At 45.5% G+C, this 26,201-nt stretch overlaps 6 protein-coding genes across 9 annotated transcripts in view; 3 read left to right on the top strand and 3 right to left on the bottom strand.

Moving 5' to 3' along the window:
• The first annotated feature begins 69 nt into the window (after positions 1-69).
• On the top strand, positions 70-1,335 carry LOC106804364 (probable esterase PIR7A). Its single transcript, XM_014805265.2, has 3 exons — positions 70-547; positions 667-804; positions 908-1,335. The coding sequence occupies exons 1-3, from the start codon at positions 161-163 to the stop codon at positions 1,202-1,204; spliced, it is 822 nt and encodes a 273-aa protein (XP_014660751.1). The 5' UTR covers positions 70-160; the 3' UTR covers positions 1,205-1,335.
• A 1,375-nt stretch (positions 1,336-2,710) lies between these two features.
• Positions 2,711-4,151, top strand: LOC101774219 (probable esterase PIR7A). The gene is made up of 3 exons (XM_004971129.3): positions 2,711-3,276; positions 3,411-3,554; positions 3,698-4,151. Exons 1-3 carry the CDS (start codon positions 2,899-2,901, stop codon positions 3,986-3,988), a joined length of 813 nt encoding a protein of 270 aa, XP_004971186.1. The 5' UTR covers positions 2,711-2,898; the 3' UTR covers positions 3,989-4,151.
• A 229-nt stretch (positions 4,152-4,380) lies between these two features.
• Positions 4,381-7,300, top strand: LOC101759641 (probable esterase PIR7A). 2 transcript variants are annotated; one of them, XM_014805170.2, is made up of 4 exons: positions 4,381-5,241; positions 5,339-5,479; positions 5,574-5,854; positions 6,427-7,300. In XM_014805170.2, the coding sequence occupies exons 1-4, from the start codon at positions 4,858-4,860 to the stop codon at positions 6,935-6,937; spliced, it is 1,317 nt and encodes a 438-aa protein (XP_014660656.1). In that variant the 5' UTR covers positions 4,381-4,857; the 3' UTR covers positions 6,938-7,300. The 2 variants fall into 2 exon arrangements, with proteins under 2 accessions (XP_014660656.1, XP_014660657.1); XM_014805171.2 differs by lacking the exon at positions 6,427-7,300 and adding an exon at positions 5,913-6,095 and having other exon boundaries at positions 4,397-5,241.
• A 1,341-nt stretch (positions 7,301-8,641) lies between these two features.
• On the bottom strand, positions 8,642-12,165 carry LOC101773815 (psbP domain-containing protein 7, chloroplastic). The gene is made up of 3 exons (XM_004971128.4): positions 11,583-12,165; positions 9,747-9,966; positions 8,642-9,153 (listed from the first exon to the last, which is right to left on the bottom strand). Exons 1-3 carry the CDS (start codon positions 11,914-11,916, stop codon positions 8,838-8,840), a joined length of 870 nt encoding a protein of 289 aa, XP_004971185.1. The 5' UTR covers positions 11,917-12,165; the 3' UTR covers positions 8,642-8,837.
• Positions 12,166-12,489: 324 nt separating this feature from the next.
• LOC101773132 (homeobox protein LUMINIDEPENDENS) lies at positions 12,490-20,862 on the bottom strand. The gene is made up of 13 exons (XM_004971126.4): positions 20,498-20,862; positions 19,864-19,891; positions 19,596-19,726; positions 18,696-19,255; positions 18,520-18,613; positions 18,342-18,435; positions 17,825-17,927; positions 17,668-17,719; positions 17,551-17,591; positions 17,365-17,444; positions 16,400-16,873; positions 14,129-14,712; positions 12,490-14,055 (listed from the first exon to the last, which is right to left on the bottom strand). The coding sequence occupies exons 1-13, from the start codon at positions 20,684-20,686 to the stop codon at positions 12,805-12,807; spliced, it is 3,681 nt and encodes a 1,226-aa protein (XP_004971183.1). The 5' UTR covers positions 20,687-20,862; the 3' UTR covers positions 12,490-12,804.
• A 1,499-nt stretch (positions 20,863-22,361) lies between these two features.
• The window catches only part of LOC101772456 (mitochondrial thiamine diphosphate carrier 2), an 8,703-nt gene continuing 4,863 nt past the window's right edge, over positions 22,362-26,201 (bottom strand). The window contains exons 4-8 of one of the 3 annotated variants that reach the window (XR_002677883.1): positions 25,568-25,695; positions 24,729-24,881; positions 24,440-24,589; positions 22,864-23,266; positions 22,362-22,692 (exon numbers count right to left, since the gene is read on the bottom strand). Coding sequence is in view for 2 of the 3 variants with exons in the window: in XM_004971124.3 (XP_004971181.1) it covers positions 22,665-22,692; positions 23,070-23,266; positions 24,440-24,589; positions 24,729-24,881; positions 25,568-25,695 (656 nt within the window). In the remaining variant the exon portion in view is untranslated. The remainder of the gene's footprint in view (positions 22,693-22,863; positions 23,267-24,439; positions 24,590-24,728; positions 24,882-25,567; positions 25,696-26,201) is intronic. The other 2 variants (XM_004971125.3, XM_004971124.3) reach the window with 2 other exon arrangements.

The following is a 26,201-nucleotide window of genomic DNA, read 5'->3' as shown; positions in this document are numbered from 1 at the left end:
CGTTTCAGCTTTTCAGCCGGCTTATAAGCTGAAGGGAACAGGCCCAATCCACACGCATACACGCTAGTCGCTCCGTCCCCCACGCCAGCAGGAGATTCGTCTTGGTGTTCGTCTTGCCAAGCTTGCGTTGACTTCCGCGTCCAGGCGTTCAGGTTCAGGGATGGAGGAAATCGGCAAGAGGCGGCATCAGCACCAGCACCACTTCGTGATGGTGCACGGCGTCTGCCACGGCGCGTGGTGCTGGTACAGGGTGGCCGCGCTCCTGTCATCCGCCGGCCACCGCGTCACGGCGCTCGACATGGCCGCGTGCGGCGCCAGCCCCGGGCGCGCCGAGGAGGTGCCGTCCTTCGAGGAGTACAGCCGGCCGCTCCTCGACGCCGTGGCCGCGCTGCCGCCGGGGGAGCGAGCGGTCCTCGTCGGGCACAGCTTCGGCGGGCAGTGCCTCGCGCTCGCCATGGAGAGGTACCCGGACAGGGTCGCCGTCGCGGTCTTCGCCTCGGCCGCCATGCCTGCCTTGGGAAAGCCCATGACCTTCGTCCTTGAAGAGGTAGGCTTCAGTTACGCGGGCTCTGTTTATGGTAATAACCTACCAGGCTACCATTGCTGTGCTTACGAAAAAGCTTGAGATCGCCATTGACAACGATTGTTGCAACTATTCTATGCTAGTTCTCGCAAGAAACGGGACCAGATTTCTACATGGATTGCACATATGGGGCTAGCAGCAATCCTCAGTATCCAGTGGAGACGCTTCTGCTAGGGCCAGAGTACTTGGCCAAGAGATTGTATCAGCTCAGCTCTCCTGAGGTAGGTGACAATGGCCACTGGTTCCTGAAATGCGTATCCCTGACGAGGACGACATGTGGTTTGATCTCCTCCTTCCCTTTTCCTCTCTGGCGGTGCAATGCAGGATCTGACCTTGGCAATGGCGATGGTGAGACCATCACAGTGGTTCGCGGACGATGCAGTGCTGAAGGAGAACGTCCTAACAGCGGAGAGGTACGGTGCTGTGAGGCGGGTGTGCGTCGTCGCCGAGGACGACGCGTCGTGGTCGGCGGAGTTCCAGCGGAGGATGGCGTCGTGGAACCCCGGCACGGAAGTGAGGGGGTTGAAGGGAGCTGATCACATGCTGATGTTGTCAAAGCCAAGGGAGCTCTCAGAACTGCTTGTGGAGATAGCTGACAAATACCGTTCTGTCTATACATAAATACCTGATCGTATAGCCATCAGACAAAAATTATGAGTGTTCAAGTATGAGTGCTGGATTGTTCTTCAGAAAATTGTCACAGGAAGTTTGCATCTACGTTTTACTTAAAAAAAAAGTTTGCATCTGCTAAAGTTTAGCACCTATCACATCGGATGTTTAGATGCTAATTAGTAGTATTAAACATAGGCTAATTAAAAACTAATTGCATGGAGTGTAATTTGCGAGACGAATCTATTAAGCCTAATTAGTCCATGATTTGACAATGTGGTGCTATAGTAACCATTTGCTAATGATGGATTAATTAGCCTTAATAGATTCATCTCGCGAATTAGCATACGGGTTCTGCAATTAGTTTTATAATTAGCTCATATTTAGTCCTCCTAATTAGCATTCGAACATCCGATGTGACACTGCTAAAGTTTAGCACCTCTAAGATTATCAGATTATAAAAGCCTCAATGCATTTCTTGTGGAGAGAAAAAAAAGCTGTTACATGACCCATATGGAGTGCTCTGCTATGGTAGATTTGTGCCTTGTTGGAATTCAGGATAGATTCCGGCAAGCTTAAAATGCGTGGGGGTGCTTATATATGTATTTGCACCATATATCATCGAGGGATGTATTACAACGGATTGAACGCTGACCTATATAGCTCATTCAGTATCCTATCCTTTTTCTAAATCTCGGAGAGACAGGTACGGATGGTGCCGGTACATATACAAATGTGGATAGTCTTGATCACGAACTCGAATCAAGTGATAAGAACCCAGCATGAATAATGTCGGTCACGAATATATCTACGGATACTTATAAAAGCAACAAAGAATAGAGATTAGTCAATTATTTAGAATCTTTTAACAATTTATTTTGTAACTTTTAGCATTCGCAATGTTACGAAATATTTCTAATTTGTTTGTAATATTTATTAGAGTAATTTTTATTTTGTATTTTTTAGAATCTTTTAGTGGCGTTAGAATTTTACTTTGTTTGTTTAGGTTTATTTTGAATTTATTAGATTATTTAAATTTTAATTTAGTCTAAAATCCAAACTAGCAAAATAGTTTAGAAAAAAAGAAACTCTGCCATTTTGGGGTTGAAACCTTTCTTGGACTAAACCAAATTAAGCCTTCACAGCTATACGAATCAGATATTCAAACCAGCTATTCGGGGATTATTCGGTGGATATCAGTTGACCCACACCTTATCCGATATTCGATTTAAGTATCTATATTCATATCCGATATTCAACAAAACACCCAAGTATATGTGTTTAACTCATTACTCCCTCTGTTTATTTTTTGTAAAGTGTGATATGCCATCGTACGGTGTCCCAAATTATGTTTTGAACCATTAATTTATCTTATATTATATTATTTATGGTTACAAACTTGTAATAATTAGAGAGTACATTTGATTACAAATTCAACCATTTCAATTTTACATCATAAAATAAAAAAAATATTGGTTAAATTATTCGTAAAAAATAGAAAAGTTTAAATGCGCATGCCTTGGGGAGTATCCGTCCTGTTTTTACTTTTGGTAAGAGGAGTGCTGCCATTGTGTTGCGAAAGCATAAGCATCGTCTCGACGCAGGATAAAAGAAGTGGTCCTTGTTGTGACAGATCTGATCCATGCTTCTGTCCAGTACAGATCACCGGTTAGCTTGCGTTGACATCCTCGTCCATGAGCTAAGGGATGGATGAGAGCGGCAAGAAGCGTCGTCACCACTTCGTGCTGGTGCACGGTCTCTGCCACGGCGCGTGGTGCTGGTACAAGGTGGCCACCGCACTGGAATCCGCCGGCCACCGCGTGACCGCGCTCGACCTGCCCGCGTGCGGCGCCAGCTCCCTGCGCGCCGACGAGGTGCGCTCGTTCGAGGAGTACTCCCGGCCGCTGCTCCGCGCCGTGGCCGCCGCGCCGCCGGGGGAGAAGGTCGTCCTCGTCGGCCACAGCTTCGGCGGGCACAACCTCGCGCTCGCCATGGAGGCGCACCCGGAGAAGGTCGCCGTCGCCGTCTTCGTCTCCGCGCCCATGCCGGTCGCCGGCCGGCCCATGTCAGCGGTCTTGGAACAGGTTCAGCTTGATTTCTGCTTTCTGATTTGGGTAGACAAACAAGTATCAAGGACCTCTAATAAAGGGGAAAAAATAAAAAATACAATCGATTCTTATCCCAAGCACTCTGTTCTTTGATGATCCATAAATATTAGCATCTACAAGGAGATTCTGCACCGGATTCCTTCCTGGATTGCACATTTGGAATCCTGGAGAGAGGCTCGGAGAATCCAGCGGAGACATTCCTCGTTGGCCCAGAGTGGTTGTCACAGAGGATGTATCAGCTCAGCCCTCCAGAGGTAACACAAACACAAAGTCACATCCACATCTGGTCAAGAACTCCTCGTCAGTGCTTAGCTTAGCAACTATGAAGTTAACCATGGACGACGACGGGTGCTGACAGTTGCTGTGGTGACGCTTTGGCAAATTGCAACTAATGCAGGACTTGACACTAGCCAGAATGCTGGTTAGGCCGGCGCAGATGTTCCTCGGAGACGAGGCCATGACCGGGGAGAAGGTTCTGACGGAGGGCAGGTACGGCGCGGTGAGCCGGGTGTTTGTGGTCACCGAGGAAGACAAGACGTGGCCGGCGGAGGAACAGCGGCGGGCGGCGGCTTCCTGCGGCCCTGGCGTGGAGGTGAGAGCGATCGGTGGAGCCGATCACGTGCCCATGTTCTCCAAGCCGGCGGAGCTCGCCCAGCTCATCATGGAAGTAGCTGACAAGTACAGTTGATCGAGGAAGCGTCAAGTATTGCGCCTTTTGAAGAACTAGCAACAATGGACTCTTGTTTCATACTCCTACTGTCCTACGTAGGCAAAACCATTTATAACGGTGCCATCTCATGCTCGGATCCTAAGGCATTTTTATATGAATCTTGTGAGAGTAATTTCAAGAAGAGCGAGAGCAAGAAAAATGTTATTCTCCTTAAAAAAATACCCCTTCAAAAAAAAGAAAATATTATTTAAAAAAAAATAAAAAAACTGGTAAGCTTAGGAGGTATTTGGATCTTTAGTTCGGACTAAAATTCATATCACATCGAATATTCGGAGACTAATTAGTAGAATTAAACATGAGCTAATTATAAGACTAATTACACAGATGGAGGAGGCTAATTCGCGAGACGAATCTATTAAGCCTAATTAATCCATGTTAATAATGAACTAATTAGGCTTAATATATTCCTCTCGTGAATTAATCTTTACCTATGCAATTAGTTTTGTAATTAATCTATATTTCATACTTCTAATTAGTATCTAAATATTTAATGTGATAGGAATTCTATGAGCCCAACAACCAAACACCCCTTAATCATGTTCGACATCTATGCCACATCTACCAACTCACAACAAAGACAGGTCACCCGCCTTTTAAAAAAATTAATAATAAAAAAGTCGGCTGCCTGTAAGCTGTAACCTGTCAACATTCGTCACCAAAGCACTCAAAGAAAAGAACAAAAAAGAAAGGAAGAAAGAGATTACATTAAGTATAGCTTTATCTTTTCATTGGCAAATAAAGAATTCACTCCACCTATCCTCCTCTTCTTCCTCCGACCAGAGTGCTCTTGCAAGCAAGTCGTCCTGATCCCTCTAACCGCAGAGATCATGGAGAGCGCCAAGAAGCAGCAGCAGCAGCGCCACCACTTCGTGCTGGTGCACGGCGCCTGCCACGGCGCGTGGAGCTGGTACAAGGTGGCCACCGCCCTGTCCTCCGCCGGCCACCGCGTCACGGCGCTGGACATGGCCGGTTGCGGCGCCAGACCCGAGCGCGCCGAGGAGGTGTCGTCCTTCGAGGAGTACAGCCGGCCGCTGCTGGACGCCGTGGCCGCGCTACCGGCCGGGGAGAAGGCGGTCCTCGTCGGCCACAGCTTCGGCGGGCGAAGCCTCGCGCTTGCCATGGAAAGGTTCCCGGACAGGATCGCCGTCGCGGTGTTCGTGTCGGCCGCCATACCCGCCGCCGGGAAGCCCATGACGCTCGTCTTCCAACAGGTAACAAAATGAAAATTATCCAGTTTCAATTCGTCAAAAAGGACCGGAAGATGCAAATTCCACTGATTAACCATGACTGCCTGCCTGTACTCTGTAGTTTTCGCAAGAACAGCGGGCAGCGGATTTCTACATGGACTGCAAAATCGAAACCAGCGGCGATCCCCAGCATCCCGTGGAGACGATTCGGTACGGACCACGGTACTTGGAGCAGAGATTGTATCAGCTCAGCCCCCCTGAGGTAGGTAACAATGGCCACTCGCTCGACATGACCCGTTCCTGCAGATGATCTAGTCACCATTGAGCTTCTTCCTCTGATGGCGTGCGTGATGCAGGATCTGACCCTGGCGAAGGCGGCGACGAGGCCGTCGCGGCGGTTCCTGAACGACGCGACGATGAACGGGGCCATCCTTACGGCGGAGCGGTACGGCGCGGTGAGGCGGGTGTGCGTCGTCGCCGAGGACGACGCGATGCTTTCGGCGGAGTTCCAGCGGCGGATGGCGTCGTGGAACCCCGGCACGGAGGTGAGGGGGCTGCCGGGTGCGGATCACATGCCGATGCTGTCAAAGCCGGAGGAGCTCTCGGAAATGCTAATGGAGGTGGCCGACAAGTACAGGTGAGATAAATTTAGCATATATCCCTTTGCAAAATCTGATCATTTTGCCATTGTGCAGAATGGCGTTCAAGTATGAATGCTAAATCGCCGTGCAGATAAATTGCTGTTTATTCAGACATTGTTGGAGTACAGGAAACTTCAGACACGGTCGTTAACAAGAACAACTATGTAATAAGTTTCTCCTAGTAAATCTCTAGGTGAAGTATACAGATTCGCTAGCGAGTACTTGCAGTTTGACACATCCTACGACGTTGAGCTGCAAAATGACACTGGAGAACCGATTGCGAAAGCATCATGAGAGCATCTACAGGAAAAAAAATATTACCCCAAGTCCCCAACAATTAACACTTAACATAATCTTCTGAGTACAAGTCTATCGTCGGAGCAAAGAAACTGCTGCGAGTCTCAGTGTCTCACTTGCCAGTAGCCACCACAAAGAAACCTAACACTATTCAGTTCAGGCTACAACTACAGCTACAACTACCGTTCGCCTAAAAGAGTCGTGAAAATTGGAGCACAGTGGGTCGATCTGGATCATCATCATGGCTGAACTCGAGGATATCCTTCTGCAGCTCCGGGTCCAGGTGCTTGGTCACGTTCCCCCGGCACAGCGGGCACGTCGGCTTCTTACGGAACCACTTGGAGATGCACCGGCGGTGGAAGGCGTGCGCGCACCCCGGCAGCTCCACGGGCACGCCCTTCCCCGCCGCCGCAGCCTCCTCGTGCAACACCTCCAAGCAGATGCTGCACCCATCGTCCTTCCCCTCCGTCGCCGGCGGCGCCCCCCTGCATGCCGTCATAAGCACCCGGGGCGCGCTGTACCTGATATGGCGGTCCACCGCCAGCTCCACAACGGCGGCAGAGCGGCTGCCCTCGTCGAGGCCCCGCGCCAGGTCGGCGAGCTGCGGCACGACGTCCTCGGGCAGGATGGCCTCCCACTCGTCGTCGGTGAGGTCGAGGTCCCGTAGAGGCCGGATCGCCCTCAGCAGCAGCCGCATCACGTCGCGGACGCTGTCCTCGTCGACCAGGACGTCCCTGGGCACGGCGGCGACGAAGCTCGCCTCGGCGCCGGACCCGCGGTAGACGTACACCTGTCTCTGCCCGCGCCCGCGCCCGGCGCGGATGTACTTGGTCACGTGGCACCTCAGCTGCACAGCGAGCTCGGGCTCGCCGCCGCCGCTCGGCTCGGTCTGCGGGGTCGTGTGGAGGAATGTAGTGCTGGCCTCGACTCGACGCGTGATCAGGGACGACCCGTTCTTCCCCTGCGACTCCATGGCTGATCGATCGACGCCGGCCGGAGGCAACGGCGACGTACGGCCGATCGAATTGTTAGCTAGCGAGATGCGAGTTGCTCGAGTTTCTTTGCTGTATGTATCCGCGCCACATATGTATATCCAGCTCGCACCTCGCAGCGGCGTTCGGACTCACCTCCGAGACGGGCTTCCCATAGCAGATGGATTTGAAATTCCGAGTCGACACTACCTAGGACTAAGCTCGCGGCCTATTTGTCCGCGGGCCACATTGTTATAAGTAACTGGGCCGGTCTATGGTCAGCCCAGTTCGCGATCAAATTGCAAAAAAAAAAGTAGAAGGCTTTGCTACTACAATGGCCTCATTGGAGTCCACCCAAAAAAAAAAACAATGGCGTCACTGTCATTGCAACACAGAGACGCAAACAATGGCCGTTGTTCCCCAAGCACAAATGGTCCAAGTCAAACCACATTGCTACTTCCTCTGCTGTGACATTGCAACGCAGAATCTGACACACTGGCAGTGGCGATGGTGAGGCCGGCGATCACGACGGTTGTTTAGAGTGCGCATCGGATACCCACGAGCCTGCACCAACACGCTCAGATTTATCGAAACTCACAATAATAAGTTTTTAGCCTAACTCAATCCGAAAAACTAGTCTAACAGGTGAGAAACTGGTCTCACCTATGTATGGTACTCCTCCACCATCAATTTCCGATGCGGGATTAAACCAAACAATCTCCCCAGTCACACATCAGGTCCAACTCTTCCATCACATATAATCCATGTGATCTCTCGAAGACGTTATCCCAGACCCCGAGTCCAGCTCTCCAATCACAACACAACCCGTGTGACCCTTCGAAGACGTACACGGGCTCCCCCGTCACCATGTTATCCAGAGATGTTCCAGATTTCCGACCTTTTAGCCCCTATATCAATTGTTAGAAAATTAGCCCTCGCGGCGATGAGCCGCCCACTGATCTCCACCAACGGAAGCAACGATTGGATATACCGAAATGAACTTGCACAATCACATGCGATAATGGAGATACGATTTTTATTGACGAGATTCAACCGAAGCCTGCATCCTGGGGCATGATCACGGACGCTCCTCCCCAATACCGCAACACCGATCGCTCCGAGGTCCTGGCGTCATGCTGTCTCCCCTGCGAGCCTATCACTATGTCATCATGGTTACAACAGCAGCCCTCCTCTCATATTTACGAGGAAGCTCGAGTTACAGAGTATGACACAGATTCTACCATATACTGCTAAATACAGCTCAAGTCCTGTCGTAACCGGACTCATATAAATATTCAACACAACATGTAAACAGTCCCTAAACGGCAGGATGGTAATGAAGGTCCTGACAGTACGGCGCGGCGACGCCTGTCGTCGTCGTTCGTCGACGAGGACGACGCGTCGTGGTCGGCCAGAGAGGGTTGCACGGAGCTGATCACATGGCTACCATTTAAACGGTTAGAGGGTGCCCAATTTTATCGTTCAGAAAAATGGTAACAGAAATTTGGATTGAGATAGTGAAATAAGATTAGATTCTCTAACCAATGCATGCAGAAGAAAATTTTAGACATGATTGTAATTTGTGACAACGACATTATTTTACTTTTCTCCTAGTCTCTATAAACGAGGCCACGATATCTAGTGCTTGAGGAAGTTACAAGCTACTGAAAAGAAAAAACGCTCAGGGGTACAAAACTGCCCGCCTGCTGTATCAAACATAGTTCACTAGGCTGAAGGAATCCGCCATTGCAAAGAACTCTTCCTGGACTGCTTTCCATGCCGACTCCGGTGCTTGCGCATTCATGGTGTAAAGCTTGCCGTCCTTCGCGCAGCAGACAGCAACATTGTGTCGTCGGAAAGAAGGGCTCTCGACTCGGAACTCTAGCTTGTAGTATTTGACATTCTCCGCATCTTCTCTCAAGGCTGCGTCGATAAGAGTAGCGTTTATATCTGGACTTCGCCTTGTCCTCGCAATCCTTCTGAGCACCACTTCCCCCACATCTTTCGGACCACCAAAAGCCTCAATCCTGTATGAAACAGTTCGGTTGCTTCTTTAGCCGCAACTAATCACCAAAAGTCAGCATGCTTGGCAAATTTTTCAGACAAGCTTAAGTGATGTTTTATTCTCGAACATAAGTGATCTTTTTTTAACTTTTGTGTCATGCTGATTGCCGTATGCAAACTCAAAGTTTAGGCCAAACACTGTTTGGATGTGCTATTACTAAAATTTAGCAAGTGCTAAAGTTTAGCCTATCTAAAGTTTAGCACTTCCACCCATTAGCACTCTCGTTTGGAGACATGGCTAATGGATAGCGCTAAAATGCATGAAATGTCACTTTTACCCCTTTTATCTCCTCACCTCCCCTTCACTCTTCCCCTTTTGTCTTTTCTCAAGCCATTAGCACCCATTAGCTCCTCCCCTCAAGCCATTAGCACCCATTAGCTCCTCCCCACCAGCTAATGCTTTTTGCATTTTTGAGTGTGGGCTAAAGTTTAGCCCTACCATTTGGATGGGCTAATGCGTAAAGGTGCTAAACTTTAGCACTTTCATCTGGATCCAAACATGCCCTAAATAAGCTTTGGAGAAGCAAACTGCAAGTGAGAAATTAAGTGTACTTACGAGAAGTCTTGAGGTACAGGTGAAACAATGACACTGACATTGAGCTCCCCATTGGATCCCGGGGGCCCAAATGCTGCCACGGGCTCACTAATGTTCCGAGGTCTAGACAATCTCCCATTTTTCAGGGGTGGAGGATCTAGTGATCTCTGCAATTCTGCTTTCTTCGCTTCCCTGTATAGTAGAGTCTGATCTCCTACCCAACTTGATGGATAGATGAATTCTGCATATTTCCAGAGACCTCACAGTTAATACACCATACATTGAGAGATGCATACTGAAACCTCGAATGAAATATCCTGTTGCTTATAGATACACACTTCACTTAACTCTTCTTCGTAGCACCAGTTTTTAATATAAATATTTTTCTAAAAAAATATCACGCTTACGGTAATTTGTTCCTCAAGGGAAAACATGTAGCCTAAAAAAATCCTTAAACCATTATCTAGTTGGGAATCAGCCACCAGATGCCAGCAATGATCAGTTGTGATTACATGGAGCCTAGGTGGTATGCCATTCCTGGCCCTAAATGTGGCACAAGATAGCCCGTGATCCACACATACAAACCCCATTGGAGGCATGGCATGCAGGTTGGATGTAGTAACTAGCAGCATCAGGGACCACTTTTTTTTGTAGCCACTCGTACTTGTGGCCACATTGGAATATAAGAAAACGTACAAACCAGAGGTGACCAGGTTTTCTTAGTTTAATAACTTGTTCACATTTGAACGGAAAAACATGAAGACAGAGGAAAATTGGAGGCCTCAGTGCCAAAATTGTTTTGATTCTTGATTCAGGAACAGTTAGAAGCATATGTTATATTTCTCTATGTCTACTCTCCATTCAATTGCTATGAAGAAACTAAAGTTCCAAAACAAGTGAAATAAGGTAATTAGAAAAACTAATTCACCTTCAGTCTGATTAGCAATTAAGTAAAGGTGATTTAGGATCTGTATACTTTTTTTCTCCACTTAATTTCTGTGGGTGGGATGTGCACACCAACCATCCCTATTTCTGTATATTTTGGTGGGGCGCAAAGTTGCTACTTGACAACAACGTGCACACGCAGGGATACCTCGAATTAATTATGACCTCAGATTTTTTTTCTCCTGTCTGACATTGCACCTTTTTTTTGGCCCCCATTTACAATCTATCATTTATCAAGCACTATAAACATGCATGATGTTGAACAAAAAATGACATTCCAATGAACTCTTCGCTGTGTGAATGGGTGATCGGTACCCACTAGGCCAGGTCACCATGAATCATGTTGATTTAGTGAAGTGCAAACCCCAGTTGACCGATAGACAGCTAGTAGGTCTTTCATTTTTGAAACATAATTGGAGCTGTTAGCATCTTAGCATTAAGAAACGGTAACCTAACGAGGAAAAAAACGTTTTGAAATTAGCTCAATGTGACTCACGAGGAAAGAGACCGGCAACAATTCAAGGCGTTGCACTGTTGTTGTTGACGAGTACGTACCAATAGCACTGGGCAATCAAGCCAATCAAGCAAAGATTGAACGCCTCATCTCATCTAGGTACAACAATTGCACGCGATAAATCACCCCCTCGATTCAATTCAAGGCACTCTGGCTTTAAAAAAAAAAAGGTTCAAGGCACTCCTCCGAAATGAAATCAAGTCAAGCGAGCATGATGGAACGCCTCATCCAGGCACAACAATTGCGCGCGCGCAATCCATCACCCTCCAATTCAAGGCACTCTTATATCAGAATGAAACCATGTAGCAGTGCAGGTACAGCACACGCAGATGCCAATTGCCGAGCTGAAAGGAAGGGGGATGGGGGAGGAGGAGCGGGCGAGAGATGGGCGCGCTTACCGAACCCATTGTCGGAGTCGAGGCAGCGGGAGAAGCCGCCGACGGGGTAGAGCACGTCGAGGCGGAGCGACCTGCCGAGCTCCGGCGACAGGCCGAGGAGGAAGCTGGTGACGCCGCCGAAGTTGGCCCCCACCGCCGCGGCCGCCGCCGTGGTGGCCCCCACCACCAGCCGCCTCCGGAACACCGCTGCCAGCGCCGCGAACTCCTGCGCCGGCGATGAGCACCGTATCCCGCCGCGCCGCAGCCGCCACCTCTCCCCCTGCCCCCTGCCGCGCCAGGGTGCCCCGCGGTGGTGGTGGTGGTGGGTGTGCCTCGCCACGGCCGCCGTGGCCATCGCGGGGGAGCGACCGGAACGGACACGGCTCGGCTCGGCTGGTCTGGCCGACCCCCCTCGCTCGCTGCCTGCTTCTGCTTACGGGACGCGGGGGGAGCGGGCAGAGGAGAGGAGGTATCTGCCGCCGCGTGGAGTGGTGGTGCCGCGCGCCGACCCAGCATGTGTTTTTTTCGCGTTCTCTGGAGGCGGTGTGGGTGGGTGGACTGGTGGAGCGTGTGCGCCGACCAGCGGCAGCCGCCAGCCGAGCGACCGACCTACGAATGGGATGCGTGTCTGACTGCCCATCATATGCGTGCGCAAATGCTCTCCGCCTCCGAGGCTCGACTACGTTCCGAGTGAACGGCTGTCGGGGTCCCGCTCTCTCTTTCGGAGACAGGTTCGTTTTTGTGTTAAAAAAGGCTGGAAAATCAGTTTGTTTGAGTTCATTTTTGTTTCGAAAAAAGAAACTTAACAGCCTGGTACGTACCAGAAAGATGCCAGTCAATTCTCCTCAATCAGATTTTTCTCTAAATGGGAAAGACTTTTCTCGAGAGAGCACGTGGCAAGAAAAGAAAGCATATAGCAGAAAGCAACTAGGAACCAACTCTGCCTCCTTTTCTTTTCTAACGAAGAAACTCACATACATCTAAAGAGACTTCAGGTAATTGGAGCCGTCGCTTGTCACTTTTGCGTTATTCGTTTCTTTTACTTCTTCTTTCCCCCATCCACCAACTAAATGGATACATTTTTCTTCTGCGACAAAACTTGATTGATACATAACCTATGGCTTTTCTCAATGGCCTTTGTGCAATCACAAAGCCCAATGTAACGAATCAAACAGGCCTAACATCAAATGAAAGAAAATCTCCCAAGAACCGCCTCCAGGACCCAGCTAATATACAACTCTTGCTATCTCCTCCAGTGCTGATCATACGATCTTCGACCATCACTCGGGTTGTAAGCATCTTGCTTCCCCAGGTTCCATTGCCTCGATGCCTCCGGGTTCTGGCCCTGCTGGCCCGAATTCCAAGACCTCGAGGATTCAACATTGTAGCTTTGAGGCTCATACGATCTTCGACCATCACTCGGGTTGTAAGCATCTTGCTTCCCCAGGTTCCATTGCCTCGATCCCTCCGGGTTCTGGCCCTGTTGGCCCAAATTCCAAGACCTCGAGGATTCAACATTGTAGCTTTTAGGCTCGGAGCTCCACTGCCTTGACGGCTCAGCAGAGGTGTAGCTCTGACGCGCTGAACTCCATTGCCTTGAGGGTTCAGCAGAGGTGTAGCCTTGTTGTGCAGAACGCCATTGCCTTGAAGGCTCAGGATTGTAGCTCTGCTGTCCTTGCCCAGCACTCCAGCGTGTTAAGGGCTGTTGATTATAACCTTGTGTACCACCATAGTCCCGGCCAGCACCAGGATCAGGTGACCTTGAGTGTCGCTGGTGGCTGTCCCGCGCCATTGCTTGGTACTCAACCACAGGACGGCTGTAACCATTTCTGTCCAGTCCGTGCCCTGTCAGAACAGTACGCGACGAGGCTGCCGCAGAACCATAAGCATTGTATGCACTGTGCGTACTTTGATCACCGTAAGCATTCTGGTTAGCATATGGCACTGTGCTTGCAGATGCAGTATTACATGAATTAGTTGTGCGGGCAGCCCATGGATCAGCTGTTGCATTTCGTCCAGTGTTGGTGACATGAGCAGCGTTAGATTGCCAAGGGAGTGTTGTATAAGATGCATTAGGCTCAGGCAATGACGAATGTGCTACAGCAGGGTTTGGGACACTCTGTAGTCCATGGGTTGATTTGTTCACCGCTGCTTGCTGATGCAAGGACATAGCAACAGGATCAGATGCCAAAGCATATTGCTGGGCATGCTGATGTACTGAAGCTCTACTCAGATGGTTATTCACAGGAGAAACATGTTGAACTGGCGGATTTACGGAGACCGCCAACTGTGGTAGAGATGGGACGTTAGCTTGAATCTGTGCCGGTAAAACCGAAACTGAAGCATAAGGTTGTGAGGGTAACGAACTCATAACATTTGAGAAGCTTTGCTGCACGGTATTTGCAATAGGAGGTGTATTCCCCCGGTTTGACAAAGGTGGCTGCTGCAAGTTTGGAGCCCTCGCCTGTGTTGGGTGTTCTGGTCCCCAGACAGCCTGCCAAAGAATACCATATGAATAACAGAAAACAGAAATAACACTGGATAACATGAAAAGCCAGCAGACAAACCCTTGCTGTCTGGTCCGATGGAGTTGGTGATGGAAGTGAAGCAGGAATTGGTTCTGGCTCTGGCTCTTTTGGAGCCCCAGCACCATTCCCCAGAGTGTTAACCAGCTCCGAGAGTCCAAGGCCAGTCCGCTTCAATGTATCCAGAAGAGCAACAGTCTGCTCGCTGGACACATCCTCCCCATTGTTAGATGTTAAAGCAAAGACAAGCTGCGGATTCTTGAGTAGCACCGTAAGCAACTCAAGATCTGGCTCAGGATCTTCCCCGTTAGCACCATCAGCAACTGCAACAGATGTTGCGGTAGATCCAATTTGCTTGTCCTTGACAGGAGCGGCTGCATTAGGAGCTGCACCCACACTATCCATTTCCATGGTGTCAGCATCTGGCGCCTGGTCAATTGGAATTTCTGGGGTCAAGCTGTCGTCAAAGTCCATTTCCAGATCCCATGGATCCTTTGGATTCAATGGGATGTCCTTCTGACTTGCATAAAAGGTTTCCTTTTCACGCCGGTTTCTCTGTGTTTGAACCTCCAGCTCCTTGCTGTTGTCACCAGCACTCACACTCCACGAAGGGTCTATCCAAACCGCTGCAACAAAGCCAGTATTGGGGAAGTCAACCTTTTAGCAAAATCTCGAAAAAGAACATATGGATTTGTAAGCTAAAACTTTTAAAACTCTGCAATAGGTAGCATACAGTTGGATGTGCCGCAAAGTTTCTACTCCCTCCGTCCCAAATTGTAGGTCGTTTTGGCTTTTCTAGGTGCATAGTTTTTGCTATGCACCTAAATATAGTGTACGTCTAAATGCATACAAATAGAAAAGCCAAAACAACCTACAATTTGAAACGGAGGGAGTAGCGTTTAAACTTGATTTCTCAGAACTCATTATCACAATAGTCAGTACATAGCTTTCTTATGCTGGGTTTGATAAAAAGGATTTCAAGTTTTTTCTATGAGATAATAGCTTTTGTAATTTCTGTATTTCGAATTTACTGTATGCCTCCCTGATAGTGGTCGAATGAACAGTAGCATACATCACAGAACAGAGCTTCACATTATCCTGGGTAGTCTTTTTCCCATATACAATAAGAATTAGTAATGGAAGAGGATCCCAGGAAATTTGGCCACGGCTTCAGATGTAGAGATAAATAGGCCTACCACAAATAATGCAACTATAGCCCCTGGTCAAACAATGTATTTGATACTTAAGAAACAAGGAAATATGGCAATCCATGGAATCAACATTGGATTTGCTAGTCCAACTATTAACTACAATACTGTGTACACAACTAATCTCCAATGTACTCAGCATGGAAGGAACGCAGGCCATTCCAATGTGCTAACTCCCAGAAAATGAACATGAACTGTCAGGAACTCATTCTCCATGAAGTAATCAAGTGGAGCCCACATTGTCAATGCTCTTTGAGCAAACGAATTTACACTAGTGCAAAGCACGACTGTATGTGGAGGAATGTCGGGCATTCTTTGATGAATAAAAATTTTACGAATTCAGTTTTTCCTCGTTGATGGACTATAATTTAATGAACTTGCTTGTGGAGGAATGTTATGTGTCCTATGATGAACCATTTATGTACAAAAAAGGAAAATTGCGCTGTCATTGTGCTTTTGCAGATCTGCAAGCGCTGAAAACCCCGCTGTTTAGCGTCGGAGCGTGCACAATCACTGTGGACTTGCAAACCTTCCAAGTTCCAAAAGAACCACGACACATCTTTGTTTGAGGATACACTGTACATAAACGTAGTTGCTAATCTCTCATGCCAATCCTGAAAGCTGTACTGCCATCCACTGTTCTTTCAAAAGTTCTGACACTTTACCGTTCTGAATCAGTTAAGTGGACACAACCTCAAGTCTGAACCAAATATGGATGGCTGCTTAACCAGCCTTACAATAAATTTTGTTTCATTACCAGTCTTTTTAGGGCCAAAACATGTCAAGTTAACCGTTTATCTTAGATGAGTTGCTTATGGCATTAGGCAACATACACTGCATGCGCAGGACTAGGCAAAAGGAACTAACTTCCACATTCTTTAATATTAAGGTCCGTTGAGGTGTATTGTTTCCATTTTGACTGAAACGGGACTGACCTGAAGAACAATACCTAAGATATGTATTGCACAGAGGCTTGGACTGGACAGCATGCTTAGTTGAACAATATTCTGTACAACTTTACTTGTACTCATTGTCCAATAAGCAGCTCAGAGCTATTCAACATTCAATAAAATAGCAAATGGAGGAGCACAAAGCAAAAATATACCTGGTGGTATCCGCCAAGGAACTCTCTTGGAATCCAACTTCTCTACAACATTTTTTGGGGAACCTATATTTAACTTCAATCCATTTGAGATTTCTGGCTTATCAGGCTGAGGAACCGTACTTTGTTTAGAAGTTGATGTGCTTGGGTCAACAGGTTGTGCAGTTGATGATGTGCTTGCGTCAAAAGGTTGTGCAGTTGATCTAATGGGGTCTCTGGGCACAGGCAATACATTTGAATTGACTAATCCAGAAGTTTTTGGTGTTTCCATTGCTTGTGATTTATCACTCGCTTTACTTGAGTCAACCTTGCCATACTTCTCCTGCATGAACATGGCACGCATCTTTGCTTTTTGAATATCATCTGCAGATAGCGGTCTGCTATTGTTTGTAGAGTTCCTGGCAGAATTAACATTCTTCACCGCAGCTTTCTTATTTGGATGTTCTACAAGTAGAACTTTCCTTTTTTGTTTGGATTCTGGAAATAGATAAGGAGATTCACTAAGGGAGTTTGAGCTACAGTAGATAGCCAGATAAGTGAAATGATGAATGAACAAATCAACAGGCATAATTTTTTACTATTCTTCACAATACATGCAGGTAATAATATAACAAAATCTATGTAGCCTCACCAAGAAGGACTTAAAAATAAACAACTATTCAATTTAGCAAAACCTTCGTTGACTAAACACAATTGAAAGTTAAAGAAAAATGCAATTTACAGTTTACCTAAAGAATTCTTTTGTATAAAATGTGTAAAACACTGCTAAGCTACCATTAAAAAACATTAAAATCTTAGTACAGAATAGTAAAACATGCAAGTTATTTGCTTCAGATAAGTTGTACGTGCTTGGATGTTGTAGATGAAATCAACATTCTTTAATAGCCTTAAGTTAATATACGGAATGATATTTAGTTAAAGAGAAGCAAAACTAAGTAGACCTCAACTTATATTTAGACAAAGGATACTTGTTTGCATAGCACTCCTTTTATTCGTCTCATCAGCAGAAGCAGTGAGAAGCATTTGTGTCTTTCTGGGCTCAGGCTTACTGCAAAATGACACAGAAACCAAGTCAAACTACAGTATATAAGTAAATCATTTAGCTCTACAGCAATTTAATAGTGCTCAATGCAGAGACCATATAGGAAAAGTACCTGCTCTCATTTGCACCATCAGTCAAGGCAAGTACCTCCTCCTGTTAAGAGCACAAAAGTTAATCTTGCAAATAAGTTACTCTTCTGACATATATGCTGTCACTTATAGATACTTACGGTAATATCAACTTCGGATTTCCAAGACTCGTCACGTAAAATTTCACTTATCCTGCAAAGAAAATATAAAACTATAGTTTGCTCCTTCAAACAAGAGGTGAAAACAAACAACATGAATTAACAGCACTTCAGTGTTACAATGTGAGATAGGTGAAACCTTTGTTTGCATATTAAGTCCTTCTGAGGTTTCTTCAATGCCTGGCTCCTTACAAGCACTTTGCTCAATCTGGAGAGGAGGTTCCTGGCCTTGCTTGATATGTCTGATCTTGGAATAAGATAAGTTCTAATAATGAGGCCAAAGAAACAAGAAAAATCTATATACACGGAACTTAATACAATGTTGCTGCAGAATAGGAAATGGAAACAAAAGATAGAACAGTAACATTAGATAATATTCTGATGGGAACTGTACAAAACAATAGAAACACTGAGCTTTTTTTCCACTTTATAATTAAAAGGCTCATATTACAACCTTGAGGTGTTTTTAGTAGATTTCCTATTTTGCCAGTTTAATGGGATCAATGATTTGAAATCAACAATTCAAAAATATCACATGCAAGGGTGCAAATCAACATCTTTCTATCCTAGAAGATCACGTTTCCAAATAATAATAAAGGAAAAAACATTATACAATATGCGCAAAACATAGAAGCCTTGTGGTAAGTTATACACACCTGGTGTCCTATAAAACCGAAGCCTGTTAATAGTTTGCAGCACAACTGACATGTGGGCTGGCAAAGCCTTGTGTAAGGGGAGGTGGAGAAGCACCTGCACCAGTAAGAATAGTCATTTTTTTTACATATCACCAATAAGTAGATGGTCATGATGTTCACTTATGAAAAATATAAGAACCTTGAAGATGACCAGAATAACTGATGTTTGCTCTTCGTTTGCTGCTAGACTCAACCAGGTTGACATAATGGTTAAACCACCCATTGTAACGAACCTGAATGGTTATTGAAAAGGTAAAGCCAAGCGCAATTATGATCATTCAAAGCTCAGTAGATACTAAAGAGCTAATATCTTACCAACTCAGAACAGTAACATTATTTATTTGGAGAATCCATTCCATCAATTTGACCTGTCCAGAGAATGTTTCCTCCTTCCGCATTAGAGCAAAGATACTCTCCAAGAACTTCTTATCTTCTGACTCAACACCAGGATGGACTTCCTCTTGCTTAATTTCCTTTCGAACAGAGTCTGGACTAATCTTAGCATCAGTTGGTTGCACAACCATTGTCCCAGATGGCATTACAGGGGCTGCAAAGTACTGCTGAGCCGTTGCCTGTTGCAAAGAGTTTTGGAAGGCCTCCATAGGCTGCAAACAGCTTTGTGAGAGCTCCATTGGTTGCGAAGAGACTTGAGGGACATCCATTGGTTGGGAAGAGCTTCGTGGGACCACTGGTTCTAAGGTTCTCAGAGGTTCGACAACCTCTGCATGTGCCTCTATGTCAAGAGGTATCTGCTCAGTGCTCATGGAGAATGCATTGTCAAGCTCCTTTGGTGCTTCTACTCTCAGTGCCTTTTCTTGAGACAGTCGAACAAATTTTCTTACTCGTGATTTTTGACATGTAAAGAACTCCCTAACCTAAAATTTATAAAGTTACAGGTTTTTAGATGAGAAAATTAAGAAAATAAAATTGAAAAAAAAAAGAAACAAGGCATAAATCAGCTACATGTAACAAAAAGTAAGAATGAAACCAAGCACAGTTGACTAATCCAAATATAGCAGAAAAGAAGAAAGAAAAATATAGTCCACCTTCTAGACTAAAAAATACAAAGGATAAGACATAATTCTGTTTAAACCGGTTCTATAGAAACTGCTCACTTGTTACAATGTTATTTTTCAAATGTTAAAACAAGTTTACGAGGGCACACAAAAAAGCATAAAGTACATAACAATATCCCATGTGAAATGAGGAGCAGACCTGAGTAACAGTAACCCCACAGAGTAAACTAATTTCCCGGGTTTCTTTTTTGCCAATAGTATCCTTCAAAGCGAAAAGTGACTGCATGCACTTCACTGCTTTTGGATTCAACAAATCCCTTGGCCTTTTACCTGCAAAGCTGACACTCTTCAGCAATCACGTTCGAATTAATAGAAATTTGTTCATGTCATTTGGTCAATATCCTATACTAAGACATCCACCACATATACTGTAACAATGCGAATTCAATTGACATAGACAAACTCACCTATCTTGATAGACAATGCACCAGCTGCCTGCAAGAACCAATCAAATGCAACATGAGTCCATGGCTGAACCAGAATAATTTAACTGGAAAAAAAACAATAATGAGGACTCATGGACATGCAGCGTGTTCAAAGGCTATAGAAAGCTAATGACACAGAAAGATGGTGAAACATGGAAGAAGCAGAATGTACAGCCAACAATCTTCAAAATATATCTTCAGTGTCCACTCAAAAGTTCATCTTTCGGTACTCATAATTCACAACACTTTTGACATTCACATCCATAACAATGCACGATACAACAAAGTTAATAATGTTTCAAAGATATCTGCAGCTACACCAAGCCTTCCATTCCTAAATAAATGTAGTTTGAACATTGTTGCAGTCAACAATAGAACTTTGCTATCAATTTGTACAATAACATGCTTTCAGAAGAATCAAAATGTAACATTACGGATGTACTAGGATCTAAATACTAGATGAAATATATCAAGAGTTCTAGTTCTACCCTGCTATCTACAAGCGCAAATAATCCCCGGACGCAATCACATGCTGCTTCACCAAAAGTCACCCAACCCAAAGCACGCAATGGGCGAAAAGTAACAGCAGCAGGGGTTAGAAACGACACCAGCTCACCATCTCCTGGGCGAGGGGGTTGACGCCGGTGAGGCGGCACTGGGCGACAACGAGGCGCTGGAGCTGGTCCACCTGCTCGTGCAGCATCTCCTGCTGCGCGGCGACCATCGCCGGGATCGAGCCCGCGCCGGCCCCGAAGCCCGCCTCGGCGAGGGCTCCGGCCGCGGGCTTGAAGGGGACGAGCTCCATAGCCCCACCGGGGGGCTGGGCATCAGGTTGCCGCCTCCGCCTCTGCCCTCTTCGACGTCGTGGCTGGAGGAGGTCGGCACGGCGGTGGGGTTAGGGTTTGGAGGTGGGCCGCGAGGGCCGAAGAGGAGGAAGGAGATGGGGACGCGAGCGAGATGAGATGGAAAGAGTTGAGAGGTGGGGAGAGTCCTTTTTTCCTTCTTTTAGCCCTCCGCTTCGTTTTTTTTGGTTAGTGGGCTAATCGCTAGAACTGAGCGGTGGGGCCACGATGTCAGCGTCAATCTTTTAGAAATGCTACTCTTTTTTTTTAAGAAATGCTACTCGTGAACGCGATCTGATTATTCAGCTGGTAGCGGTGGACGAATGGAGACAGTTGGCATGTTCGTGACATGGTAGCCGGTCTGCCCAAAATCGAATCACTAAAACAGGGTATTAAATTTAACAAATTAGCAGGATTTTCACTGTGAAATCTTACCAGTCATTCATTGCTCCTGACATGCGCAGATCGCAGGCCAGAAAGTGAAAACACACCTACGTTACACCTCGGACGATATCGGATTGCACAATCTAACCTTACTGCAGCGGAATAAAACGCCTAACGCACGACACGTGCATGTAACGGCATAGGCAATAAAGAGCTGCGAAAGCTCGATCACTCGTAGATTAGAGCACCCACAGTGAAGCCGGGGTTTCAAACGTCCATCCACTGACATCTCTCCACTGATGCTAAAACTTATTTCAGACTGCAGTATGAGCATCTACGCCCAGAACAAGTATGAACTCTATTTTTGTGACCAAGTAATAATATTCTATCATCTCAGCCGAAAACAAGTACCGATGACTGCTCTTTCCCCGGTGCTTGCTTTTTGCAACCAAGCATCGGTAGCTGCAATGGGAAAACCGATGAAAATTGATGTTCCAAACAAGAAAGAGAAAAATGAAGCATTGTTTTTTTTTTACCACACTGCGGGTGCCCTTATGCACGGCCCTGCTTACCTTCAGAATAAGCAGGGAGCAAGATGTTGATAGAACTTCCAGATCACAACTTCTTTTTCCTTAGAGCAGCCAAATCACAACTTTTACCAGTGTATTAGTTGAGGAAAAAAATCGCATATAAGTATATAGATCCCGTTTGTTTTCGCTTATAAGCTGCTTATCGGTGGAAATAAGCGAGAATCCCGCCAAACGCTTTGCTTTTTTCCACCGATTCTCGCTTATATGGTAAACCGCTTCAGATATTTGAACTACGAGAAACGAGAAGTAAGAAAATCTTCACTTAGATTATAATCCAAGTGTGGTCAGGAGAAGCATATCCAAATAGGATCATGATACTGCCAAGAACCATCACAGAAGCAACAAAGCTTAATGACAAAAGGTCAGGCCACAAGTGGTTTGATGAGTTACGATCGGCTTAGCATAAGCCGTGTTGGTGGAATACAATGATGCTCATACTAAGATCCTGTTCGGATACACTTCTCCTAACCACGCTTGATTATAATCTAAGCAAAGATTTTTTTCACTTCTCGCTTTTCACTTCTCGCAGTTCAAATCTCTAAAGCGGCTTACTACATAAACGAGAATCGGTGGAAATAAGCGTATTTCCACCTATAAGCCCCTTATAAGCGGAGGCCTGACTCAATAACATGACTTCAGAAAAAAAGAAGAAAAAAAAAGAATCGTAACACGATCTCGACAAAACTGCCGGCTGCTTTTGACTTTGGTCATGTGTCGCGATCTCAATGTCAGTTTTACTCATCCTCGGTGTTACAGACCAACGAATGCACTATCACCACATTAGGCAATGGGGGGAAAGAATAAGAAACGGCAAAACAGCTCTTCTATGTAAAGCTTTACAGGTATCAGATCTCAAGGAATTGTATGCACTCCATGATTAACCTTGCGGTCTCCATCTGCCTCCATGTCCAGAGTGTTGAAAAAGTTTTCAAGATGGTATCTTGATGGTTCCATATCCAACAAGAACTCACTCAACTCCAGCCGTGCTCCCAATCCTGCAAACCAGTTTCAGGTTCAGTGACTGCTTTGCATGTGAACAATCATGCACAGACAACAAAACATAAAACTTCAGTTTTGAAAAAAAAAAGGCAAATCTTTAGCTATCAACTTGAATGCCAATTTGTGTAACGTCTAATGATTTTCCAAAACCCATGAGAGGAGCTTACGAGCATGAATCATCCAGCAGATTTTAGCAGCCTCCCTAACCTTGTATGGACTGCAAGATCCAAAGGAACTGCAGCCTCTTTCAGACAGAAAACAGTACACTAGTGCGAGTTTACAACAGCATGGGGAAAGAATATAGACAGTACAGAAAATTTTGGGGATAAAGTATTACTGTATCGAAGATTTTCACATCAGTATCGACTCTAACCAGTCTGAGATGTATTCATATGCCACAAATGTCACAGCACCAGCAGGGGCCGATTTCACCAAAGAGGGGAAAAGCCCCTTATAAAGGCCTCCAAACCCCTCCTTTGCGACGATCTCTTTTAAGGCATGGTACATGCCCTTATATGTACTGCTTTCAATTCGAGCTCCATACCTTGGATGGCGTTTTAGTCCTTCAATCTGCATTATGAAAGAGGGAACCTGATCATCCCATGGCTAGCAACCTCAAGAAAAATACAGTTAGAGTATAACAAAAGACATGAAATCTATTATGATCCATGACTCAATTCTAAAGTAATTTATCGCCACACCAAATTGGGCATTTGCCTAAAAGGCGCTAAGGTGACTCATTCTTCAATGCAGGTATAGTACCACATACTGCCAAGTGGCAACAGCCTCATGATAACAGTATGGAAATAAATGTCCACAGCGGGTTGGCACTAGAATATTGACACAATAGGCTAGTATTATTAACTCAAAAGAGTGCAGAAATTCTGACACATAAGTGGCAAACAGTGACATAATGACGGAAGGACAACATCACATTATAAACGATAACACATAGGCCCTGTTTGTTTTCGGTTCTCACGACCGCGCGGACAGGGGAATCGAACACAGCTCGGCTGCTGCATTTCACGTTTCGCGGTGCCCCGTTGTAAACGACGCGGGTTATGCCGCGCGCGGCCGGCTACCGCACGGTGGCCGCAAAGTCCGGCGGGACGTTCGCGGCCGCGGCCGCCGCCGCCGCCACCGCGGTCCCAAACAGGGCCATACACATGTTCATACAATCATTTCAAATAAAATGGCCCAACCTGTGTCAAGGTTGAAGTTGCAATGTTGGGTGTGACCAGGAGATATGATCCAAATACCAATAGTGAGTCTATCTAACGTGAGCTTGGGGGTGCATCGAAGTTTTATTTTGTTTTGAGCCAGAATTTCTTTCTGTGCCAAAAAGGACTAATCAATTTGGTAAAGGAATGCCATATGCTTTAGTTTTAGAGAAGGTCGTATTCTGCAACTGCCTTTATAGTTAGGGAATGGTAACTGATCCCGCCAAGCGTGGTGAGTGTTAGGAGTATAGAGTCCTTTATGTATACATCCGTAGAAACCTTTATGTATACGTTCGTAATCCTTGGGGCAATATACAGGAGTGCAAGAGTGTGTGTAGAGAAGGACTCTACTAACATATATATAAAGAACTCTATACTCCTATCAGCGAGAACTGACACGCAACCATAGTATGATAAACCACAGTGACTGCATCTCAAAACCATGCAGTAACAGGTTATTTGCCTGTATCTAAATAACATGAAGCAAGTGAAGGAATTGTGGTTTTCAAGATAAGAACATCACCTGGAATCTTTTCTTTACAACATCAAGTGGGTGGCATGCAGCCTTTGAAAATGTCCCAGCTGCAAACCCACAAAGAAACAGCTGGAAACTTGATACTGAATCATCCTCGCTACCCAAGTTAAGATGTGAATATCTATATCTGTTCCATGTCTGCATGGAAGAAAATAGTCAGTAAGATTCAGTTCACCAGCAGCCACAGAGAAGTATTTGGTATTCTTGGCAATCATGCATAGAAGCTGACCGTCCATTAGTACAAGTACGCACAAAAATGTGAATTTTGTGTAATTACCATCATCGAACGTTTGAAACTGTCGTACGAACCAAATTGCAAACCGGCATATGGTATGATTTCAACAAGAGTTGGAGATAGACCAGAATAAAGCCCTTGGAAACCACGAGTTTTAATTATATCAACAAATGCAGACCTCATATTGGGGTAAACCTACAAAGAAAAGCATAAGTCTCTGAGGATCAGCAAAATGGCATAACTAGGTTCTGAAAAGAGTGCCTGAAGGGTTCCATGAAACAGTAGAAAATCTCAACAAAGAATTGTATGCATAATGGCATCCAATTCATTAACAAAAGGAAATGAACACAGCATATTTTGACATATTTGCAGTGAAGGAACAAAATTTCTCCGAGAAACTACTTCAGCCTTGAAACTAAAGCATTAGGGATGTAAGAATAAGAGCAGTTCCAAAATCAAGTTAACAGCACCATGAGTAATAACTAAAGAGGGAGTTTATGATGAATTGGTGAGACAGGGTGAAAGAAGTTGAATTTAAAGCCCAACACCTTGGTTGGCAAATGGGATGGGAAATTGATAAGACGTCAGTTTAAGTAACGATGAAGGGTAGAGATGCATTCATTCATCTTCATACAGAAGTACCCTTCCAATTACTACCCCTCTACATGGGTTTGAACTTCGAAATAGTGGGTGTTGGACCTACAAACTCCCAATTCACATCCTGCCAAAATCCCAAACACATTCTAACCAAACCAAGGACATTAATACCTCTAACACTGAATTCACCATCCCTTCAATCAATTATACACAGCTAGACACGCCAGTAGTATTCAAACAAAAAAATAATACAGTTTCTGGACCAGATATAATATCAGACTTACCTTTGGTTCACCCTGAGATGCAAGAATAGTCCTCAAAAGGTCAAATGGATATGACCCTATAGTTGCTGCACATCCTGCTAGAGCTCCACTTACATAGGATAAGTAAGGGCTCAAGTGCAAATGATCCTCTGAGAGATAAAGAAAAAACACAGCAGATCAAATCAGATTGTAGAGATGCAGATAATCACAATAGTGCTTAGATTTAGAATGATATACATAATTTTTAGTTGTGTCGCTGAGATGAGTTACACCAGATAATCAACTTTGAAGGTACCACATTAGAAAGGCATCAGTTATAAAGATACAAGTTTGGGGAAAGGTTCAGATTATTCGGCTAACAACAAATAGTGCACACCACCAATTTGAACCACCACCACTTAAGTTAAAATAGGTTATGATCATGGCATTGACAGCTCCTATAAAGGATGCAAACAAGCAAAACAGTACTCATATGGAAGTCAACAGATCGGTACATGTGTCAACAACTCCAAACAAAGTTGTGAACTGCAAAATAATCCCATTATTTTTATCATGAGTTAAATACACCAGCGGCCATTGAACTTGTCCCAAGGTGCCAATTAGGTCCACGAACTTGCAAAAGGAACAATCATCCTCGAGGGAGCGGTTTGCTCAT

Source organism: Setaria italica, chromosome V (genome assembly GCF_000263155.2).
Source record: "Setaria italica strain Yugu1 chromosome V, Setaria_italica_v2.0, whole genome shotgun sequence".
NCBI classification, from domain to species: Eukaryota; Viridiplantae; Streptophyta; class Magnoliopsida; order Poales; family Poaceae; genus Setaria; species Setaria italica.
This window is presented reverse-complemented; position numbering and strand designations above follow the sequence as displayed.

What these genes read in the sequence shown, in the direction of transcription:
- LOC101759641 (XM_014805170.2), top strand. Translation starts at nt 4,858, where the DNA reads ATGGAGAGCGCCAAGAAGCAGCAGCAGCAGCGCCACCACTTCGTGCTG. An exon ending in ATCAGCTCAGCCCCCCTGAG is followed by an intron (nt 5,480 to 5,573) that starts GTAGGTAACAAT and finishes TGCGTGATGCAG; the next exon opens with GATCTGACCCTGGCGAAGGC. An exon ending in GAGGTGGCCGACAAGTACAG is followed by an intron (nt 5,855 to 6,426) that starts GTGAGATAAATT and finishes ATCCTTCTGCAG; the next exon opens with CTCCGGGTCCAGGTGCTTGG.
- LOC106804364 (XM_014805265.2), top strand. Translation starts at nt 161, where the DNA reads ATGGAGGAAATCGGCAAGAGGCGGCATCAGCACCAGCACCACTTCGTG. An exon ending in TGACCTTCGTCCTTGAAGAG is followed by an intron (nt 548 to 666) that starts GTAGGCTTCAGT and finishes ATTCTATGCTAG; the next exon opens with TTCTCGCAAGAAACGGGACC. An exon ending in ATCAGCTCAGCTCTCCTGAG is followed by an intron (nt 805 to 907) that starts GTAGGTGACAAT and finishes GGTGCAATGCAG; the next exon opens with GATCTGACCTTGGCAATGGC.
- LOC101774219 (XM_004971129.3), top strand. Translation starts at nt 2,899, where the DNA reads ATGGATGAGAGCGGCAAGAAGCGTCGTCACCACTTCGTGCTGGTGCAC. An exon ending in TGTCAGCGGTCTTGGAACAG is followed by an intron (nt 3,277 to 3,410) that starts GTTCAGCTTGAT and finishes CATAAATATTAG; the next exon opens with CATCTACAAGGAGATTCTGC. An exon ending in ATCAGCTCAGCCCTCCAGAG is followed by an intron (nt 3,555 to 3,697) that starts GTAACACAAACA and finishes CAACTAATGCAG; the next exon opens with GACTTGACACTAGCCAGAAT.
- LOC101773815 (XM_004971128.4), bottom strand. Translation starts at nt 11,916, where the DNA reads ATGGCCACGGCGGCCGTGGCGAGGCACACCCACCACCACCACCACCGC. An exon ending in CGACTCCGACAATGGGTTCG is followed by an intron (nt 9,967 to 11,582) that starts GTAAGCGCGCCC and finishes GGAAATATGCAG; the next exon opens with AATTCATCTATCCATCAAGT. An exon ending in CCTGTACCTCAAGACTTCTC is followed by an intron (nt 9,154 to 9,746) that starts GTAAGTACACTT and finishes TGTTTCATACAG; the next exon opens with GATTGAGGCTTTTGGTGGTC.
- LOC101773132 (XM_004971126.4), bottom strand. Translation starts at nt 20,686, where the DNA reads ATGGAGCTCGTCCCCTTCAAGCCCGCGGCCGGAGCCCTCGCCGAGGCG. An exon ending in TGCATTGTCTATCAAGATAG is followed by an intron (nt 19,727 to 19,863) that starts GTGAGTTTGTCT and finishes TCAGCTTTGCAG; the next exon opens with GTAAAAGGCCAAGGGATTTG. An exon ending in TCGGTTTTATAGGACACCAG is followed by an intron (nt 17,928 to 18,341) that starts GTGTGTATAACT and finishes TTCCAAGATCAG; the next exon opens with ACATATCAAGCAAGGCCAGG.